Source organism: Lepisosteus oculatus, chromosome 7, assembly GCF_040954835.1.
Source record: "Lepisosteus oculatus isolate fLepOcu1 chromosome 7, fLepOcu1.hap2, whole genome shotgun sequence".
NCBI lineage: Eukaryota > Metazoa > Chordata > Actinopteri > Semionotiformes > Lepisosteidae > Lepisosteus > Lepisosteus oculatus.
The window spans coordinates 48,436,732-48,460,375 of record NC_090702.1 but is presented as its reverse complement, the minus strand read 5'-3'; the positions used below and the strand labels follow the sequence as shown (position 1 = coordinate 48,460,375).

At 47.9% G+C, this 23,644-nt stretch overlaps 1 protein-coding gene across 1 annotated transcript in view; it reads right to left on the bottom strand.

Annotated features, from left to right (window-relative positions):
• The window catches only part of LOC102694156 (reelin), a 168,564-nt gene that overhangs the window by 70,555 nt on the left and 74,365 nt on the right, over nt 1-23,644 (bottom strand). Inside the window, 4 exon segments of the mRNA XM_069192636.1 lie at nt 365-461; nt 832-910; nt 1,810-1,842; nt 10,522-10,592. Of these exon segments, the coding sequence (XP_069048737.1) occupies nt 365-461; nt 832-910; nt 1,810-1,842; nt 10,522-10,592 (280 nt within the window).

Sequence of the window (23,644 nt, the reverse complement as noted above, 5' to 3'; positions counted from 1 at the left end):
ATCATGGTTTAAGTCAACAAAACTCCTCAATTTCTATTCCGAGCAGTTTGATTTTGACAACTGAAACATGTTTGCAATTATGTCGTTCAGAAAGCATTTGAAATTAAAATCTGAACATACTGTTGCTCCCAGGGACCACAAGTGACCATCCCTGACTTAACTGAGACAATAAAATGACTAAACTGATCAAAATGCACTTGTGGTCTAAGTTTTCACAAACCGATGATCTAAGACACCTTAAATCCATCTCTAGCCATCTACAGTATGCACATTTACAGTATGAATGTTTATTTACTCTAAATGACTGAATATAAATGGCAGCTGGTTATGAACATGGTGAGAAAAAGAAGGCAGCGATAGTTACTAGCTCTCTCTGCCCGAAGGGCTCGCAGAACGTCAGTGCTCTGCCGTGCATAAGGACTCCACACTGCTCCCCCACCTCGCAGCTCTTACACTCAGACCTGCAGTACAGAACAGTGAGCACTGAATCACAGCCTTGAGATGGAGAGAGAGGACAGATTAATACATGCCAGCACAGAGAAAGTCTGATTAGCAATGGATGGCAAGACACTCAGGCCGTGAATGCTGTCCGGTGGTCAGTGGGGCCCCCTCTCACAGGACTAATCTCTGTCTCCCAGGTTGCGAGTGCTGTCCGCTGGTCAGTGGGACCCCCTCTCTCAGGACTAATCTCTGTCTCCCAGGTTGCGAGTGCTGTCCGCTGGTCAGTGGGACCCCCTCTCTCAGGACTGATCTCTGTCTCCCAGGTTGCGAGTGCTGTCCGCTGGTCAGTGGGACATCCCCCTCCCTCTCCAGCAGGGCCTCTACACTTACCAGATGCTAAGATCCAGCTCCCCCTGCTGGTTGGAGTCAAAATCGTCACGGAGGATGACGTGATTTCCATGGATTTCAGCTTTACAGAAGAGAGAACATACACATGGTTACAATCAAGAGGAGGCCATTCAGCTCATTTAACCCATTTGGTAGTTAGTAACTCACTGATCCAAGGGACTCATCCAACGGTTTCCTGAAAGAAGGAAGAGTAGCTTGTTCCATACTCCTACAACGCTAAGAAGTGCTTCCTCCCTAAATTCACCAAAACCTCTGGATTTCAGCTGTATCCTGCTCTGGTCTCTCTGGTGAGAGTGCTGTTCCTAGCGAGGTCTGAGAAATCATTTGGTTCATGGTGACACACACAGGTCACATGAGCTCAGAATACATGTTTCTATCACATTCGCACCAAAACAATAAATATGTTTGACTTGAAATTCACGATTAAGTTTCAAATAAACACGCACAGTATATTTGTGTGATTTTGATTTGACTAAACTGAAGTACTTCAAGATTTCAGCTGCGATGGTCTGCCTGGGTCGGTTGCTCACAGTGCAGTTTAATACTTTGCATCCTACTGTTAACTGTGTCACACATCTTTCTAGACCTCCAATCCCAGTGGAAGGACGTTCTGCAACCTCCTGTCTTATCAGAGCATGCAGGATGGAGTGACCTTTCCTAGCTGACAAAGCACTAGTGACAAGGATAAGCTGTGTTTAATAATGCTGCCCTTGAAGGCAATCATCTCAAATTAATTGGGTCTAAGAAATGGTAAGTATTGATTTCACATCTGTCATGAAATGCAGCCAACGTTTTAGAATCCAAGATCCTCAGCATGTATTACAGTCTATCAGTCTCTGGGTATTTAGATTTTATGCTAAATCAATTATGCCTTTGCCTCACCATTGCAAGAACTCTTATATTTAGTATTCGCAGATAATACACATTGAACGACGAGAGGTTTGGAGTAACAGTGCTTACCTAGACTAGGCCTCAGAGGAGACTCTGTGGGAGCTGGAAGAAAAACACAAGGCAGATTAAATCAAAGATAGTGGAACTACTCCAAAGACTGGTTAGGGCGCTAATCTGGGTAGCGGACAGTAGGTGACACTCTTGCTAATCTGGGTAGCGGACAGTAGGTGACACTCTTCTGACTGGTCGGACTAGTTTGGCAACAGGACAGATGTTCGGTGGAGGTCCTGCTTGCCTCAACTGTGAATCTTAAAGAACCCAGGGGTACCTTTCACAGAAAACCCTGCCCACATTTCTCAGTGCCAAATTTGGTCAAAACAGGTAATAAATTCTGGTGTGTTGAACATCATTCCCCAATTCAACTTAATTGGGTTAAACTCTGTTTTTTATGTATCTACCACCAGCCATGTGTGACCTGAAAAATATCTCAGTAGGACTTCCTGAGATTCCTTAGGATCTGTGACAGTGTTCTTTTAGATTGACTGACAGGGCCAAAGCAATAGAAAGCAGCAGCATGATGCAGTAACACAGGAGCAGTGAGATGCAGTAACACAGGAGCAGTGAGATAGAGGAACACAGGAGCAGTGTGATGGAGGACCACAGGAGCAGTGAGATGGAGGACCACAGGAGCAGTGTGATGGAGGACCACAGGAGCAGTGAGATGCAGTAACACAGGAGCAGTGAGATGCAGTAACACAGGAGCAGTGAGATAGAGGAACACAGGAGCAGTGTGATGGAGGACCACAGGAGCAGTGAGATGGAGGACCACAGGAGCAGTGTGATGGAGGACCACAGGAGCAGTGTGATGGAGGACCACAGGAGCAGTGTGATGGAGGAATACAGGAGCAGTGAGATGGAGGACCACAGGAGCAGTGTGATGGAGGACCACAGGAGCAGTGTGATGGAGGACCACAGGAGCAGTGTGATGCAGTAACACAGGAGCAGTGAGATGCAGTAACACAGGAGCAGTGTGATGGAGGACCACAGGAGCAGTGAGATGGAGGACCACAGGAGCAGTGTGATGGAGGACCACAGGAGCAGTGAGATGGAGGACCACAGGAGCAGTGTGATGGAGGACCACAGGAGCAGTGTGATGGAGGACCACAGGAGCAGTGTGATGGAGGAACACAGGAGCAGTGAGATAGAGGAACACAGGAGCAATGTGATTGAGTACCACAGGACACCCAAACCGGTATGGTTTTGAAACATCCTCCCCACCCTCTCCTTTATTCTGAGCCACAGTATTAAGAACCAAACACCCTGGATTGAGAAAATGGTTACATTTAATCAATTGCTTGCAGACTCTTGGGTGGATTCAGTAGCACGTACTCTGAGCGCACCTGAAAATATAGCCACTGCCTCCTGTGAGCTTTAATCAGCACTAAATCACTAATTCACACTTGCAGAATGTGTCGGCTTGGCTTGTCCAAGATAACTTATGAAGGAAACTTTCCTCGATGATTCACACGGCCTCCCTCCCTCCGTTACTAATAGCGCATAATGGCCGTTTCATGTTCTTTTGATGCTGGAGGTATTGGCAGTAATTCTTCGTTTATAATGGGACTCTGCTCTGCTCTTGATTAAGGGATAGCTGGCAATTAACAGTCATCCCCACTGCTGGCTGAGCTCGCTTGTTAAATGCTGCTCCTTAATCTCTGTCTGCGCTCCCCGTTACTGCGCCCAGGCCCGCTTAAGTCTTTAGTGCTGACTTCTTTATTCTGCCATTAATCTGCCCTGCCACTCTCTGGGGAGCCAGAGCCCTGAGATAACACACTCCTTCGGCACACATAGCAGGGGCACGTGAGCAATACGGAAGCCTTGCCGGTAGGGCAGATGGCTGTGGGTTCAAATCCTAAGTCCTTCAGCACGGGGCTTCCTTCAGATCGCTCCAAGAAAACACCTGGCAGTATACACATAAGTCACCTTTAAACTAGGAGTGATCGTGACACCCTAGCCTGAAACATACCAGGCTGTGCCAAATGTAAATGGAAACATTGAGGCAGTAGAAGATGATGTTCCTGATGTTCACTCATCTTTTGAGCGGAACCATGGAAGTCACAGAACTCTGAAATCAATGTTAATACTTAAGGCGTTTCTGTTCTGACAAGACATTTGGTGCCGTGACAGAACGAGAGAGAGGCCAGCCCTCTCCTCGCACGGGTAGCCTCACCGAGCCAGCACTGGCACACAGCCTGACAACTGCTGGGGCACTGGATTGGTTCATCCGACTGACTGACTGTCAGTTGAACGTCGGAGCTAAAATGACAATTATTTATAGCAGATTGGAACTGCAGTGAAGGTGTTGAAAGCTGTCTGTGTAAGAAAACTGCAGCTCTCAAGAGTCCAGGGGCATCTGAATTTACAGTATGTCCACTGGTGACAAACAGCTGTTCACCACCTCCGCCTCAACTGCTGGCCAGTCCCAGCTCACACCCCTGTCAGATAGTGCCCACGATGTCATCTCACCCCCTCTTCTTGAAAAGGAACAGACTGCCTCCCCAAAGTACAAAACTCCTTTCCCCTGCTTCTTTTCAGTTGACTGTCTCTGCTCCAGAGGATTAACATCTGATTTAAAGATCCTGTAAATCCCTTACGAAAAGATGAATTTGTATTAAATCTGGATGAGTTTCCGCTCCTGATTAGCATGAACAGTGCAGTGCCTGAAAACTGTTCTTTGAACGTTATAAAAGAACATCGACACATAGTTAAACCCCTTTTTTGAAATTAATCTTTAAAGGGCAAAATGTCAGATAAGGCTGGGAATTCAGAAGGCCTTCATTCAGGCTCTGTCTGAATCCCGCAGGTTAGAATGTGAAAGCCCACTGTGATGACCTCGTGTTGTACCCCCATTTACTGTACCTACCTGGGATTTAACCTCAAATCTTGGACAAGCACTCAACATGAGAAAAGTAGAACCCAGCCGTCTAGTTATTATTTGTGTGGTGTCTTCCCTGAATTATTCTTGCTGCAATTCTGCTGAAGAGTGATCTACTGCACAATATAGGACAGCAACTACTGCCACAATTACACAAGAGTACAATGTATTTGAAGTCAGATTACAAAGGGATCAATTACAAACTGACCTAAATCACTATTTAATTTGCCATTGTTTCTGGCTAAAGAGTTGCCTCACGAAAACAGAAAAGTCAGTCTTAGTGCTGATTTTTATTTAAACTGGAAAACACGAGGTCATCAAAACAAATTCCAAGTGGTTTAATACACCAGCTAAGAAAAAAACACTGTGCGACTATTACAAAAGATGTTAGAGTTCAGTGCAGAAGCTCTGCTGTTGCAATGCAAATTTGTAGACACCAGGAACCAAAATCTAATGTAATCACAGTGTTATAGTAAGGTTCACTTGTCAGCTTTGGAATTGTGTAATATTCTGATGCCTTAAGGAATATGCTGCCACACTGACCACACTCAGACATACTGACACACACACTCACTGCCACACTGACCACACTCAGACATACTGACACACACACTCACTGCTACACTGACCACACTCAGACACACTGACACACTGACTACACTCAGACATACTGACACACTGACCACTCAGACATACTGACACACTGACCACACTCAGACATACTGACACACTGACCACACTCAGACATACTGACACACACACTCACTGCCACACTGACCACACTCAGACATACTGACCACACTCAGACATAGTGACACACTGACCACACTCAGACATACTGCCACACACTCACTGTCACACTGACCACACTCAGACATACTGACACACTGACCACACTCAGACATACTGACACACACACTCACTGCTACACTGACCACACTCAGACATACTGACCACACTCAGACATAATGACACACTGACCACACTCAGACATACTGACACACACACTCACTGCTACACTGACCACACTCAGACATACTGACACACTGACCACACTCAGACATACTGCCACACTGACCACACTCAGACATACTGACCACACTCAGACATACTGACCACACTCAGACATACTGACCACACTGACCACACTCAGACATACTGCCACACTGACCACACTCAGACATACTGCCACACACACTCAGTCAATTCAGAGCTGTCAGCTGCAGCCCAGAGCTGAGATATAGAGGGACTGTAGGGAATTATAGGAGCTTGCACTGTAATTGTGAGCCATAATTAAAGTGTTTAAGACTCTGAGGGCTTAATGAACTCCAATGAGAACAAGAAGAGAATGGTAGGAGGAGAGGAACCCTGCAGCAGAGACTGGGATGTTATAGGGAAGCAGTCATTGAGGTGTTTAAGAATCGGATATGGATTAATGAGCTAGTATGAGAGGGTGTGACAGTACTGTATGCCTGAGTGTGGTCAGTAAGGGTGTGACAGTATTTCCGAGTGTGGTCAGTGAGTGTGTGAAAGTATATCTGAGTGTGTTCAGTGTGACAGTACGTGGTCAGTGAGTGTGATCAGTGTGGTCAGTGAGTATGTGACAGTATTTGTGAGTTTGGTCAGTGTGACAGTGAGTGTATGTGGCAGTATTTCTGAGTGTTGTCAGTGTGGCAGTATGTCTGAGTGTGTTCAGTGTGACAGAACGTGGTCAGTGAGTGTGATCAGTGTGGTCAGTGAGTATGTGACAGTATTTGTGAGTTTGGTCAGTGTGACAGTGAGTGTGTGTGGCAGTATGTCTGAGTGTGGTCAGTGTGTCAGTATGTCTGAGTGTGGTCAGTGTGTCAGTGTGTCTGAGTGTGGTCAGTGTAGCAGTGAGTGTGTGTGTCAGTATGTCTGAGTGTGGTCAGTGTAGCAGTGAGTGTGTGTGTCAGTATGTCTGAGTGGTCAGTGTGTCAGTATGTCTGAGTGTGGTCAGTGTGTCAGTGTGTCTGAGTGTGGTCAGTGTAGCAGTGAGTGTGTGTGTCAGTGTGTCTGAGTGTGGTCAGTGTAGCAGTGAGTGTGTGTGTCAGTATGTCTGAGTGTGGTCAGTGTGACAGTATGTCTGAGTGTGGTCAGTGTGACAGTATGTCTGAGTGTGGTCAGTGTGTCAGTATGTCTGAGTGTGGTCAGTGTGACAGAACGTGGTCAGTGAGTGTGATTAGTGTGGTCAGTGAGTATGTACAGTATGTCTAAGTGTGGTCAGTGTGACAGTATGTGGTCATTGTGACACAATATGGTTAGTGTGACAGTATGTCTGAGTGTGGTCAGTGTGACAGTATTTCTGAGTGAGGTCTGTGTGTCAGCAAGTGTGTGTGGCAGTATGTCTGAGTGTGGTCAGTGTGGCAGCGGTTGTGTGTGGCAGTATGTCTGAGTATGATCAGTGTGGCAGTGGTAGTGTGTGGCAGTATGTCTGAGTGAGGTCAGTGTGTCAGTATGTCTGAGTATGATCAGTGTGGCAGTGGTAGTGTGTGGCAGTGTACCTCTAAAATGTCCTTCTTTCTCCCTCTCCTCCTTGCTCTTTCAATGTCCTCCTTCCTCCAGCTCTTCCCTTCTCCCTCTCCTTCCAGTGTCATCCTTGCCCTCAATCCCCCTATCACTGTGTTGCTCTCTCTCAGTGTCTCAGGCTCTGATGCTCGGAGTAAATACTGTAGGCTGATTAACTCATTTACAGTTTCTGGACACCTCTGCCAATCACTCTCAGATTTCCACACTCTGTCCTCGTTCAGTTCTGAGCTGCAAACACAGCTGCTCTCTTTAGCTTTCCCCTTAATCTGCTTATTTGTTTCCATACACTGTAACTCATCAGTCCTGAGAACGCTCCTTACTGAAGACACTCACAGTTCTTATGTATTCTATCCTTGTTTAGAAAACTGCTTAGAGATGCTTAGCTTCATCTAAAGGTATTAACTTCTTTTATTTTCTACAAAATATGAATCCTCTTTACGGATTATTAGCATCATGTAGTTTATGGCATTGAAACAATTACTCTGCTACTGTTTGTATAGCCTTCTTGCTGTAAAACAACAATTCTATTGTAATGCTGCAATAGGCCCCTATATTAACAGCATTTTTAAAATGGCAGTTTTTAGAATGACTGTTTTACAGAAGCATATTACAATCCGGTATTGAAATGTGATTGCTCTACCGTACTTTGTCAATGGTCCAGTTTTAACAAAGTCTCTTTTGCAATACTTTACCTCCTACAGAAGCACAGCTCATTGCTTTGCGGGACCTTTCAGAATGAAACATTTGCAACATAGATAAACAGATGTCTTATCACGTCATTTTTCAATCAAATGATAGACTGATGACGTGGGAACGAACGTGTTCTGGTTTAAGTATTGCTGGACTAGGTGCACAGATGCAGAGTTACAAGGCAGTTTAGTGAAGGTTTGAAAAGGAGTGTTAATTTGTTACGAAAAAGGCAGTTTTCCTGAGAACTCCAAAGAAGACACATGCTTGATGTCTCCCTCTGTGGTGCTTTGAATCTAATCGGTTTTGCAGGAAGCTTTATAGTCTGAGTACAGCTCTGGTCACCCTCTGTTACTAACATGAATGTCTGTTTAAAACGGACTATTGCATACAGTATGCATTAGAACTATAGAAAATACTTCCACATATTTCAGCTGTTTTGGAAATGTCACATACTGTACAACAGGTTTCTGTTTTATGGTGCACTCAGGCTAGGTGAAGAATAAACACAGGTCGGGTAAAGAGCCACAAAGTAATGTGGAGGACAGTACAGGACCTCCCACTTTCTGTGTCTTTTGGCTTATCTTATAACCGAGGTCTCAATTGCTTACCCGGATTCTTAACTGAACAAATGATGCGCTGTCTTAATATTGCAAATCTTTATATAGACTCCTAACTGTCTCTAGTTCTTTCAGATCTCCAGTTCATCAAGCAGGGTGATCACTATTAACGTGCGACTTTTGATAGATCTGAAAACAATGACAAAAGTCCAACTAGTCAACTGATTAGAAGGACTGACGTCAACTGGCATGATGAACAGGAAGCAGTGGTCCCCCCTGCAGCGGGACTGAGGTCCTGCCTGCAGTACCGCTGCTGCAGTTTAAAGCCAGAGTGAAGCCAGCATGTTCTCAGTGCAGACACAGGTAGTGGGTAGGTAGTCACCGCTCCTTCCTTCAGAGAACTGCAGTGTTGCTCCTGAGGCCAAACCACCTGGGACTGTCATCAGGACCCAGCCAGACTGCCACAGAATGAGACGTGGGAGGTATGTGGGGATGGAGCGGGGTACTGTACTGTATATATCTGATGGGTCAATCTATTTTATTCAAACATTCAAGAAAAACTATCTTTGCTTTTTTTCCGTTCCCTAAAAGCCTTGGAATTTTGATCCGTGTGAAAGGCAGACCGGGGCAAAGAGTCAGGGATAGGGAAGGACAAGACAGAGGAGAGAAAGGGGGAGAGTCGTGGTACTCAGGAGGTCTGTGCTCTCTATCTCTCATGCCCCCGGCACACTCCTGCCTCATTTGTAATTTAAATTTCCTGACTGCGCTCCGACAAAAAAGGGGACAAATTATTCTCCAGCTGGGAATTAGGCCCTAACGAAGACAGCTTCCCTCTCTCTTCTCTCTTTCTCTGCAGACGTTCCTCACTATGTTTGATCTTTCTCTGACACTACCCTGCGATTTACGACCTTCAAGTATTCTCATTAATCAATCCCCCCTCCACACACCTCAAGTCCGGGCTGCTGGGAACGATTTATAACAGCACTTCACTTTCCTCTTCTTCTGTCTGACTTCCATCTCCATAGTCTCCGTCTCTTGCTTTCCCTGCCTTTCATTCTTTCTCTCTTTCACTCCTCTCTGCTTACCTTCATCACTCTCTCTCCTTTCATCCTCTCATCTCTCTCCTCTACTATTCTTCTCTCTATCCTAAGTGAGTTACTTAACCTCTTCAGTCTTTTTCCTCTCATTTGCGTGTATTTTCTTGTCCTGTCTCCTCCGAGTGTGCAGTGAGTGGTTGTTTGCACCAGTCCTCACAAAAGGCTGGAGGATCTCTCCTCAGTCTGCTCTTGAAGTAAGTGGGTGGTTGTGTGTACTAATCCTGAGAACATACTGGTGGATCTGCTCAGTCTGTTCTTGAGCGCAGTGAATGGCTGTACAGACACCTCATGAGAACAAGCTGCAAGATCTCTGCTCAATCTGTTCTTCAGGTCAGTCAATGGTTGTGAAGAACAAGCTGCAAGATCCCTGCTCAGTCTGTTCTTCAGGTCAGTGAATGGCTGTGAAGAACAAGCTGCAAGATCCCTGCTCAGTCTGTTCTTCAGGTCAGTGAATGGCTGTGAAGAACAAGCTGCAAGATCCCTGCTCTGTCTGTTCTTCAGGTCAGTGAATGGTTGTACAGACCCCTCATGAGAACAAGCCACAAGATCTCTGCTCAGTCACTTCTTGAGCCCAGTGAATGGTTGTGCAGAACAATCCTGAGAGTCAGCAGCAGGACCTCTGCTTAGTGTACTCCTGGGTCTTTCTGTCCCCGTTCCCCTCGTCTCTCTCAGTGCCTGCTCTGCAGGACAGATAATTCAGTGCATTGGAGCCCTCTCTCTATCACTTAAGCCAGTACACCACAGCATGGAAGAGTTCCCTGCTCTCTCCTCTCTATTCCTTATTTCCCTCTTTTTCCCACTGTTTTTCTTCAGTTTCCCCTCTCACTCCTCTCATCCCCCCCCTGTCTGTCCCACATTATCTCTCCGAGTGTGCTGTACGACAACATCCAGCAGCCCAGACCTGCCATGCTGTTCAAGCCCTTTACATTTGCGAATTACAGCGAGACACACTTACCTCCCTGTTCACACAGCTGCTGGGCCAGGGCGTCCTTGAAGATGATCTGTCCTCGGTGAGTGGCTGTGGCCCTGAGAAAGAGGAATCGAGAGGTTAGGGTCACCACTCAACACACTGGACGAGAGCACTGTCCAGGGCAGGCACAACCTGGGGCAATTCTGACACAACAAGTGGTGGCGTTTTCAACATATAGCGAAAAGGCAATGAGGAGGCATCTGCTTTTCCATGCCAGGACTTTGGGCTGATGTGTGTGAGCAAGAGGTGCACAGATCTGATGCACAGACTGGTTGTAAATGGGCTTACAGGAATGGTGATGCCCCCCCTTCCCCTGTGACTGTTGTTTTTCTGAAATTCTCTGCGCCTCAGAGTCTGGCTTCCAGCTGACCCAGCTTTGAACTGTCACTCACTCAGAGCCTTGAGTGCACCAAGGCAGAGCCCTCCACAGTCCTGGACAATATCGGGGGCAGCAGCAGCCTTGGCCCAGCCATTACACTTGGGCCAGTGCAAGGTTTGGAAACAACCAATTCATACTTTATTGAACATGCTGCTGTTTTAAGATATAAGGATTAACTGGGATGCAGAACTGCAAATGAATGGAGTGGAAGACCCAAGATCACCTGTCCCTCCTTTTAAAGCCATCCTGTCCACAGACTAGTCATTTTCATTCTACAAAGAACCACCATGTTCGCTATCAATGTAGTTGAGACTGAACAGAGAGAAGCTGACCCTGTTCCTGTGAACCTGGATCCTCACTGACCACAGAGAGACAATTAAACAAAAGCATCTGAAAACTATGTCATCTCGTTCAATTCCAAAGTAGTTTTTAACATACTTTTAAGCACTTCATCCAGGAACAGGCAAGACTTAGAAGAGGTTTAATTTGGGTGCTGTAGTTTTTGACACTATGTCATGCTCGACAGGGACTCCAAAAAAATGAAAAACCAAATGAATATTAAGTGTCAGTTCCTTTAAGACTTTCTTCATTACAAGGACCCTATGAAGCCTCTTCTATAACTCTTCAGTGCATGGGGTGCAAATTGATATAATAAAGACCCTTATAATATCCGATTAGGAGAGAACATTATCAATAACCTGGCAGGAAGAGGCCCTGAGAAATGATTCATGATATGGTTGTCATCTGAAGTCAGATATGTGACATCCATAAATGCATTATTAATGGCTGATGCAGCGTTATCACAAGTGCATAAGAAACAATATTTGCACCCCATGAAAGACAGTGCTGCCATCTCTTCTCCGGCAGTCTTCATCCCTGTGTGATCACAGCACACCACCGCCTCAGTTGAACAGCCTTTCCTGGGAACACCTCCCCGACTTCCAGGATCCTGGAATCACAGAATACCTGCACCGTGTTTCCCCATTTCCAGTGCTCCAGCACACCGCGGCTTGGTTGATGAAGAACAATATGTGTACCCGACCCTCTGCGCATCTGTGTTCGCCAGACTCATTAGGCAGAGCAAACTTAGGGGAAATTAATCACTTAATCTCATCAGCGATCTAGCCTGTAAACAAGACAGGGCTGCCAAAACCGCTGCGGTTGGCTGACTCCTGGGACAAGCGAAGGTCTTGGAGTGAGAGATGGGGGCGATGTGCCAATGTCTCACACAGACAGGGTCACAGACGTTGTAGAAACCCTGCCACAAAGTATTCGTTTCAGATGATGACCGGATGGCCGATCACCTTCAGCTGCGACTCAAACAAGTAGCACTCAGTACTATTTTCATTCAGGTTTCATTTGGGAAATTCAGGTTAATTCAACGTGTTTGTGCACATTCCATAACCGGCCGTCAGGGTTGACCCATTTAACTGTGAATCCTGCAGGATCACGCAGCGACAGCCATGCATTCATATTTTTGTTGCCACCGCACAATCTCTGTTCCTGACACAACACATTTCCACTATGCAGGATTCAATCAGTTGTATAGTTCCAACCACTGGGCAACTCTTGAGTGAAATAAAGCAAAGAAGAAGCTTCCCCCCGACCCCACTTAAGCAAGGAGAGATGAGCAACACAGGGAAAGGAGAAGGAAAAGGAGAGTTAGTGGTTATATTTACAGCAGCTACAATGTGCTTTATTTTAGGAGGAAGAGATCTCATTAATTCGGGTGGCAGAGCGACTGGGCAGGTCTGTATTGCCTTCAGCCTTGCAGGGCAGCCAAGAAACGAGACTGATCGTCTCAGGCCACGGTTTTCAGTGCAGCTTGGATTAAGCTCTATTAATCTGTCATATAAAAGTTAACCGCAGCACCTCATCAGTCCCGGAGAGCACAGAAAATTTACAGGCTGCTCTGGTGACTCTGCAGAACTCTTGCTCAGAGGAGGATGGATTGATAGAAAGAGCAAGTGTTCTTACGACAGCAGTGACAGCCACAGCTGGGCTCAGAATTTACAACAGATTCATTAGTTTTACCACTAATTTCTTACCGACACTGTTATCCAAAGCAGCTCACATTTGCACCCATCTGTACGGCAGGTTATTTGGCTGGGTGAAGCACCTTTTCAAGGGCACAGCAAAAATTGTCTGTATGGTTACTCATTTATGAATCCACAACCTTGATTACTGCAGCAGACAGCAGAAGCTTGCTATGTGCATGTTCAAAGCACTGAAAGAGAGCTGTTCACACAGTGAAACAGAATTAGACTTTTGCAACAAACAAGTGCCTCTGCAGGTGCATTGAAGCCATTAGTGCTGTGTACTTGAACAGAACTCCCTTTGGGTCACCACTTAATTTTGAAGTACTGAGCTCCACCATGGGGAGACGTCACAACTGGAGCTCATCCTCTGTCAGCCCAGGTAGTGAAGAGAGTCTGCAGGGCACAGCACGGGGTGCCATTTATTAGGGTCAGCCTTGGACTGGCTCCCTTAGGCCTGGATTCGTTAGCTCAGCTGTAAGGGTCAATAAAAAACCCAGCTTGTGAGTGGCTGAGGAAACCTCTGAGGGGCGATGTACTCAGAGTGGCTGTGATGTGCCGAGTGATCTCTCACCTAGCACATCACCTGGCACATCAGGACATCAGCTGAGTGTGCCGTTATCCGTCTCTGGGTCTACACAGAGCAGTGCCGTGTTTCCAACCCTTGTTTCCAGATTTCATTTTTAGGCACTAGCTGGTTCAAAAAACAGTCCGGTTATCTGGACAAAGACCAGGGCTGGGGTACATACTGCTCACCAGGCCTCCCTTCTGAAAGGCAGCAGCCATGTAGATATCCAAGCAAGGGAAGAAATGGGGTGAAGAGAAGGAAGTGGAAAAATAGCCACATTTTGAAATCGAATGAAACTGGAGTGAGACAGACTGGCTCCGCTGCAGCGAGAATAATACTGTCAGAAAGACCTTCCTGGCGGGAAGGGGGTGGCATTAATATCTCCTACAGACAACCCCTCCTCCCCCCGTCGCTACAGAGATCGCTGGCTTTTATGGGTGTCAAGGCATTTAAACATTCATCTTGCTTCATGAATAATGAAAAGGGCCATCGTTAATTAGTCACCAGCTCCTGTGCAGCGGGCGACGTAAAAAAAAATTTAATTACATCCATATCTCAGAATTGGTTAAAGACTAATTTGAGTATGGTGGTATTTATGAATAAAACATTCCACGTAATGAACAGCAGGAGGGCATGTAGGAACAAGGCGCTTAAATATTTACTAAACAGAGCACTCAGGCTCTGCGTGCTAACGAGCCAGCAGACACACGGCGGCCGTGCAGCCCACCGAGAGGGAGCAGAGCCGCCACAGTCTCCCCTGCAGAAGAGTGACCGTCCTCACCCGAAAAGCACAGCCACAAGTGCTCCATCTCCGCTGACCCCTGGACACACGGAGAGCCAGGACACCACCCGCGAAAGGAAACGGGTGCCCCTCTGATTAAACGCACCCGCAGAAAGGCAGGCTTCGGAGTCCGCTGAGCCAGCAGAAGCAGAGGTGCGTTTCACTGGGATCGGCCATGCGAACAAATCAAACCCGCACTGTGGCTGCAGCGCATGCAAATCGCGGTGCTTGAGCTTGATCACCTCAAGTCCTATATAAAACGCTGGAGGGTAATCTGAGACGCACGTAGCCTGAAACCTAAGAAAGGTATACAGTATCAGAAAGGTTACAAACAGAGAGAAAGCCATTTGGCAACTGGGTAGTTACAGTAATTAAGATGCTGACTGCTCCAAGGATCTCACCCTGATGTTTCTTGAAGGAAACCAGGGTATCGGCTTCAACAATATGGCTGGGCAGCTTGTTTCATACTCCCACCGCCCTTTGTGTAAAGAAGTGCCTTCTGTTCTCAGTTTTAAAGGCACTTCCACATAGAAGAGGTCTGTTGGGTTGACTTTGTCAATGCTTTTGTGGATTTCAAAATTGCATCACATCTCCTCATACTCTTCTCTATAAAAGACTGAAAGGTACAGTTCCTTCAGCCTGTAAGTTAATCCTATTACGCCTCAGAATGTACCTGGATGCTCTCTTCTCTGCACAGAGTCCAGAGAAGCAGTATTCTAAACAAGGCCTCAGTAGTCTATTGTACTCTTTTAATATACCATCCGTTGATTTAAATTGCATGATTTTAATATATGACCTAGCATATTGTTTGCCTTTTTAATGGCTTTCTCATTGTATCTGGAAGTTGTAAATGATGTGTCAACATAAACACCTGTCTTTTTGATAAGTAATCTCTTTAAGATCAATGTTTCCCATTTTGTATTTATAATTTATGTTTTTACTGCTTGCAGCAATAACTTGCACTACTTTAAATGTCATCTGCCAGGTTTTTGCTCAGTCTTGAATTTAATTTAAATCGTTCTGAATTTCATTTGCTGCTTTTGCAGTGTTTGCTAATCTTCCTAATTGGGCATCACTTGCAAACCAGACTGACTATTCCAGAATCTAGATCATCTATATAAATTAGGAAGAACAGTGGTGCTAGTACAGAACTGTCACAGAAGTGTGCTACAGTGTTGAGAGGCTCTGGACTCCTGACTGCAGGCTTACAGGTTCACATCCCAGCAGGGAATACCACTGCTGTACTCTTCATCTGGGGACTTCACCCAGATTGTTCCAACAAACCAGCCAGCATAACCAACATGGTCATACAAACAAAACCGTTTTTAAGTTGCTCTAACCTTTAAGTTACATTGGATAAAAGTCAGTCAAAAAATGAGTAATAATGGGAAAACCAGAGGCCTTTGTATGTGAAGCTACTTGTAGCATCTTACGTGCTCAAACATCCCTATCTCACCGTCACTCTGTTCATGTGTTATCATTTATAGACGGGTCACGACAGATGTCAAAACCGAAACGAACACTAAATAAATGAATGCTAATTCACGCCTCATGCCATTCACGGAGTCGTGCTGGCGTGAAATGCTGGGCACAGAACCCATCACCTTTGAGGTGGAAGAAGTGAACTTGCTGCTCGCTTTGAAAAGGGAACAATGACAGTGCTGGTTTGGGGGCAGTTGGACTGGGAGTCTGGCCATGCTTGGCGGTGCAGTGGGAAGTATAGCGGCGCTGGGGCCCGGGGTTCAACTGTAGACTTGGGATGCTACTGTATGTGAGAGGAGTCTGTATCTTCTCATGGGTTCACATGAGTTTCCTCCGGGTGCTCCTGTCTCCTCCCACAGTGCAAGGACATATTGGTAGGTTAACTGGCTACTGGGAAATGTGGCCCTGGTGTGAGCATGTGTGTGTTTGTGTCTGTGTGTGCCCTGCGATGGCCTGGCATCCTGTCCAGGGAGCATCCCGCCCCGTGACTAATACTTGCTGGGATAGGCTCCAGCTCCCCTGCATCCCTACATTGGATGAAGCAGTTAGAAAACGAATGGATAATTCTAACAATTACCTGCAGGTGGTTCTAATGACTCTCAACAGAAAGCGAGCAAACGTGAATGAAGTGTCTAAAATCTCTCCTGGTTTTCAGCCTCGGTCGCTGTGACTCCTGCCGTTTTGCTCCATCAACGGCCAGAAGGGCTAAATGCTCCCAGCTGTACAATAATTAATCACCTGGAAGTAAGAGACCCGCCCAATGAACCTGCTGCGCGGATGTGCCTGTGAGGCTGGGACTGGGGTGACAGTCATGTCAGTGAGATGAAATGGGGCTACTCTCTCCCCCAGGCTGCAACGCAGAGTGAGAGGGGTGATCGTGCATGGAGGAGCAGAAAGTGAGATCACACTGATAGTAGCTGGTGTGAAATCAGGGGACGCCGGGCCTGCAAGACACATGTACAAACACGATGTACACTTAGTACTAAAAGCAGATGAACACGCGTGCACACACAGCCAGTCCCACTGCCACACTAGAGCCCACTTCACATCACTTCACACGCAAAATCAAACTGGAGGGTAGGGAGCAGCTGTAAAGCACAGGCGCGTGAGTGGGCCCTGCTTCTCCCAGGCAGCCCCTCACTCCAGTCCCCCTCTCCTTCCTGAGAGGGGTAATTAGCACGGGAGGCTGGTGTGTTTGATTACACGTTCAAGGCCAGAGTGAGCAGCACCCCCCAAAACCCCATTCCCCAGTGAAGTGTGACAGCTCCCTGCAACCCCGAAACTCTCCTCAACAGACTCTCCATCAGACCGCACCCAGGGTGCACAAACATTTCCGGGGTGGGGGTTTGAATTATAGACCCCAGTCTGGGGTCGTCTCTCTGCCAGCCCAGCAGAACGCACAGTATGATCAGGGGACGGCTGTCACTCAAGGAAGCGGGGGGGAGGTGAGGCGTGTGCACCAGAGGGTGGGGAGGAGGGGGTCCGGGAAGCAACACGGAATCAGATTGACAATCGAGGTGGAAAGACACTGACACACGCTCATGCACGCATGACAGGCTTGCTCAGACGCTGCTGTGTGATCGACACGCCGATGACATGCTCTACTGATCAGCAGAGGCATGTCACCCCCTCGTTCCCTCTCCAATTAGCGCTCCCCTCCACCGAGGACCACTCGCCCAAACACCGGCCACCCCAGCGGTAGAGCACACGGCTCTGGGTGAGGCGTTGTCAGAGACAGAGGAGCACACAGGAGAGTAGCCCCACACCAGATCAGCCAGGGCTCCTGCAGGAGTCTTTCAGCGCTCCCACAGCGGTCACTCGCAGGTTTGGATCACAGCGGCCCCTCTGGCCAGAGCTCATCCCGGTTTCCATGGCGTCAAGAAAGCGGGGGAGCACTTCCTCCCTGGATGGGACGCCAGTCCATCACAGAGCCCCCCCAGGAACTGCTGGGTCCCCACATACACAGCTGTATGTGGAGGGTGGAGGGTGAAGAGCCTCACCCGAGGTACAAGTGGACCTGACACGAACATGGGACATGAACCCGCAACCTGCCAGTCAGAGACCTACCCACGGCACCCTGCTGCCCCCCGGTGACGATGTGATCGAGTCTAAAACAGAATCGCAGCCCTGAAAACCGCCTGCTAGCTGCAGCAAGTGAGCGAACAGTGCGCGTGTTGCAGGAAAGTGGAAGTGTGAGTGCGGATTCCAGCACGCCTGGAGCACACTACTCCCGCGGCAGGACGGAGCAGACGAAAAGGCAGCCAGCGAGGGAGCGCGCGTGCGATCAGGAGTTTGTTCTGAACAGATGGCGCTGGAACGAGGAGTGCGTAATTACAGCACAGCCTCCATTCCTTTTCAATTACAGTTAACAAGACGAATGCCTGCACGCCTTTTTTTCAAACTCAATTCCCCCTTTTCTCCCGGATTGTTCAAGTGCGCCTGGTGTCTGTCGAACATGCCGAAAGAAAGGATGCAGGTTGCTTTGCCATCGCAGACCCCCCCCCCTTCTCCGACATCTCCAGGGAACAGTTTCGGAGACGGACAATTAAAGCAATCTCAGTCACAGCAGATGCTCGCGCTCCGCGGGGGGAAGACGACAACACACAACAAAGCAAAAAGCAAAACAAAATGCACCAAAACAGAAAGGGGTAGAAAATAGAGGGATGAAAACGGAGGAACGTGTATGTACTGCGTCTCTCTCACACGGGGATGGACACGCGCACGGGCAGAACAGCGACGCGTCCTGCAGCCTGGGAAGTGCTTGAAAGCAGGAAAACATCAAAGCTGGATTCCGTAAAGAGGGAGACAAGCTGGCCGTTATCACCCGGGCTTATCCTCTGCAGGCGCTCCGCTGCACCAGTTCTAGCAGGGCCCCTCAGCGGGTCAGAACTGACGGGGCCTGCCAGCAGGGCAGAGAAGCTCCGAGACGAGGTGCCTGGGTATCTGTCCACTGCTAAGCTCAGGGGGAGGGGATGCTTTGATTCTGCTCTGCTTGTTTAAAGGACAGCTAGTGGAATATCCTGAAGCTTTCGACGCTTCCTGATACTTGCAGCCACAAGCTTGTGTTTCAGAGCTGATACCTGAAGACGCTTCGCATTTGACGAGGCTGTGCTGGGCGATCGCTCAGTAGATGTATCGGTCAGTTGTATCAGACAGTTGTGGTCAGACAGCTGGTCAAAACCTCCTCTTGTGTGTTTGCACAAGATCACTCCGGCAAGTATATCGATCAGTGCCTTAGTTCACTGACCAGCCCAGTTCTGGGTAAAGGAACAGAGAGTGGCTCACCGCCAAGTCAGTAGGCCAGTCTCTGAGCAAAGCAGTCTGTCAGTTGCTCCATCAGTGTGCTCATTATTCGGGCAGTCACTATGATGCGCAGTCTGCCAGCAACTCACTGGATCAGTGTGTCTGGTACTTTGGCTCTCCAGTAATGGGGTTGATACTGGATGTCAGATGGCAGACCAGTCTGGCAGCAGTATCTTTATAGAAAAACAGAGCTCAATTTCTGCTCTACCCAGCATCGCTCTCTTCAGTTCAATGTTTACTTGACCTGCAAACCTGTATGCCAGCATTTGCAGGATTTGAGTATAGTAGTATTCAACCTAATTCCAGCAGCTGCAATTCTGTGACAGGTGTGAGGATGAAGCCCTTTCCCTTCGGCTGGAGAGTTTTATATCTCAAGAGTCAGAAACTGAATGGGACACCGAAGACCACGTGAAGATTGTGCATGCTCATTCAGACCAGGCTATTGCCGGCATCTTTCTTCTCAGTCCCAGGGTTTGAAATGCCACCTTTCAGTTCATAAGGAATTCAGTATGGGACATAATCATCCATCTATTTCCTAACCACTTCATCTACCCTGGCAAGGAAGGGGCACAAGGCACAATGCCTGCTGGACGGGATGCCAGTCCAGCGCAGGGCTGACGAGCACAAACACAGATTCACACACTAACACCATTTTTCTCAGAAGTGCACCCAGAGGAAACCCACACGAACATGGGGAGAACATACAAACTTCACACAGACAGCACCACAGGAGTCGAACCCAGGGCCCAACACTGTGAGGAGGCGATGCTAACCACTGCGCCACAATGTCGCCCTACACATACCTTGTACATCATATTAATTGTTATATTTACAGTAGTGAACAAAATCCTTACATGTCACAAAACGCCTCCACTGGTTTGTACAGTAACCTTTCTTACGTTCTTAAACATCCTGTGTTTTATACAGTATATATACAGGACGTGCAACCCTAACTCAGGTACTGATTCCTAACATTTTAGGCATGCATTCAATATTAGAAGTCACAGAGCGTGCAGAAGACCATCGAGAGTTAGTTTCATCACACTCCCCAGGCATGTGATGGCAAGTTTGTAGCCACTTTATGAATTTACCCCGGGTTTCCACGCTAAAACCACCTGATGCTGTTAGTTCAGACGAGCACAGTGTTTTTGAGTTGTCCAAAATCACTACTGTAAACCAAGCAAACAGGACTTCCAGACAAGCTTAACGGACAGCTTAATCAAATGAAAAGAAATCAGAGCTGAAAGGGGAAGGAAAAGGGAGGGGAGCTCTTTGTCTCCGCCCGTCCCCCGTGTGTCTCTGTCGCTCCCAGCCCCTCTATCGGCTCAGTCCAGTCTGCCACCCAGGGGGGCACCGGCAGTATCATCCTCTGCTCCCTCCCGAGCCCACTCTCTGGCTCACCCCAGGAGCAGAGAAGCCCGCGGACGTGTGTGACAGTGCGGAGGGGGGGGCGCCACGGCGAGCAACGGTAAACGTCAACGCCCCGGGTGAGGGGGCGGAGGCGCCGGTGTGAGGGCAGCAGGAGTGAAAAATGAACAACAAGACAAAAAGAAAGAGCACCGCTGTGCTGCGTTCCCTCCAGGCTGGGCTGACCCTATTGAGCGGGGTCCAGCCTGGGAAAAAAAAGAGAGATAGCACAAGCTCAGCGATAACCGGGCTGGACTGACCCTATTTAGCGGGGTCCAGTCTGGTGAGCAGGGCGTGTGAGGCAAAAACAAAACAAGATATGAGTGCGGAACAATAATGTGTGTGTATGCCTGCCCCAGTGAAAGTGCGTGATGGGACAGGCACAAAGAGAAATGAACAGAAAAAGAAAACCTTAGGCGGGTGCAATCCCCCTCCGGGACTGTCGGTGAAAACTCCCCCCTTCCGGGGATGACCCTGCTCGTCCTGCCACAGGGTGTCCGGTGTGCCTTTATAGGACCTGCCCAGCCGGGGCTCATCAGCTGGGACTACAAAGGCGAGGTGTCGCCTCCACACTGGGCGTGCCCCCGCGTCATGCCACATGTGTAACTGGCAACTTCGGGGAATAAGTTGGATTTCTCAGATTCTACAAGGACATTCATAGCTACCAGTAACTGAAACACTTACAATTGCACCAATGTGTCAACAGCAACGTTCAGCACCTCTTCCCAAGGCAACATGGGAAAAACACTGCCCCCTCGACATAGCCAATGTAAATACAGCAAGAAGGAGGCCATTTTCAGCAACACGGATTGAGTCTTAAAATGTGAAAAGAAAGGGCACTTTATGTCCTCCTTCCACACTCCCAGGTGCTGCATGTGAAGATCAGATCAGGAACAGGTACCTACTGATCTATGAGATGACCTCAGTGATTAACATTCATTCCCATCATCCATTGCGACTGCATGCTCTTCAACACACCCTAAACCCGAAAGTTCCTCCTGGCCACAATTACAAATATACATGACTTGAGTGGAAAAAGTTATTAATGTCATGCCGATGAGATATCCGTCCAGGACTGCTCACTTTGACTTTCTGTGCCGAGAATGTTCAATTACAAGTCTATTTAGAACGTGATGCCCCCCAGCAGTGTGAAACAGCAGGAGCTAATTAATATGAGAGAATCCTGGACATGTCTGTGTACCGCGAGCCCATGTGATGAGGTGATGCCCATACCCCCTGCGCGCTCGGAGAGCGGTTCATCACAGACCAGGAGCGTGGGCCTTTCCGGCTGCTCTCTCCCCGAGTGACTTTGGGGGAAGGACACCGCACGTCCGCTGGGTTATTGAAATTCTCCTCCCTCGCCCCTGCAACAGCTGGTAATTGCGTTTTGATAGATCATTCGCAGGGAGCCATAAATCACGCACCAGCACCGCAGTGAGCGCCGCGTGCCAGGGCCTGGCACCAGGGGAGCCGCCAGCCTGCCTTTACGGCGGGTCTTAATAACCCAAGCACGGCGGCGCCAGCTGTCCGAGCCCATCGTCCTTCACTGGGGCACCCGCCCTGGCAACAGCCCTGCCTGCCCAGACGGACTGGGCAAGGGGGCGGCACCATTACAGCCTTCAGACCCCCATCCTGTGCCAGCAGCACCAGGATAATGGTGCAGAGTAAGTTGTGTCAGGACACCGATAACATCCCATTCTGGCAGAAGGAGGCCTGCAATAAGAGCGACGCAGAAGCCCAACAGCCATGTTGAGCTAATAGCCCTCCCCGTGCACGGGTGGTTTAAACTACGCTGGCAGGCGGAGACAGGAAAATACTGCCAAAAACCTCAGCACAAGCCTGACTCCTGCACCAGCCTAGCTACTACCCACTGCTCGGAAGACACAGGCTGCAAGTCGAACTCTGGCCACAAGTCCTCAGGTCCTCTGAGGTTTAACAGGACACTGGTCTTATTTGAAGTCTAAACTTTAGGACTCCCCAAGAGGAGTGTTAAGCCTGAAACTGAAGTACTGCACAACTACATTGGACGTGCATTCGTCTACCAAGCAGAGAGCAATTTGAACTCTGAGTAATTTGAATATGAAAGAGTAATTTGAATTTGAACTGTTTGCCGATTCAAGAGCAAGTTCAATTCAAGGGTTCTGGAAGTCGACATAATTGTCAAAACACTGAAAATAGGTTTTCGTCGCTTTTTCTGTAGCTCTACAAAGTATTATAAGGAAAAACTGAATCTTTGTCCCCTGGTTGATGAAATTACATCTGAAAATACAAATGCATACTCTATATATTGATAAGCGTACTGCATATATACATGCTTTTATATTACTGAACACAACAAAATCAGCTTCATTTAAAAAGAGTAACTAAAGCAATGGAACAATAAATATTTAAAAACTTAAGAACTTTTATGAAATTGGTTTCAAACTAGGGTATAACAAAGTCTGGGAGAAGGACCTGAGTTATCGTTCAGAAAAGGACCCCAGTGCCCCACACACACCCCTACCCCTAGCACTCCACCCTATACCCTCCACGCACTCACTCCACAGGCGCCCCCAGTGTTGCTCCTCTGGGAAATATCATGCTGCTTTTGTATGCACCAGCACGATTTACAGTCTTAAGAACGGTTACACGTGAGAGCAGGTTATTTGACCCATCTACTGTAGCTCGTTCAGTATTAAGAAGCTAATAGATCCAACCATCTCTTCAAGCTGTTTCTTGAAAGAAGGCTTCAAGCACATGGCTGAGTTTCACCCTCCCTCTCCCACAGCCTTTTGGAGAGAGACCTGCCTCCCGTTCTGAGTTTTAAATGCACTTTCACACAGTTTCCACCTGCGCTCTCTGGTTCGTGTTCGACTGCTGATTCTAAAGAAGCCCACTGGGTTGACTGCGACAGAGCACCTTCAAGCTCTGTGGATCTTCAAGGTTCCAGGTCCGGCTCTGTTTAGCTAAATGCATGAAGTCGGATATGAGGAAGTGTTTTTCCTGACTCTTTCCAGAGGGGAAACAGTGAAATTGTGAAACTGAAAGTCAAGGGAGCATCACTTTCACGCCACAGGAATGGGTGAGCAAGAAAAGCAACTTCACTTGAAAACGTAATTACTGTGCGATCCGGAAAGATCGCCCTGCTCTGTTCCTTTCTGCTGTCCTCTCCT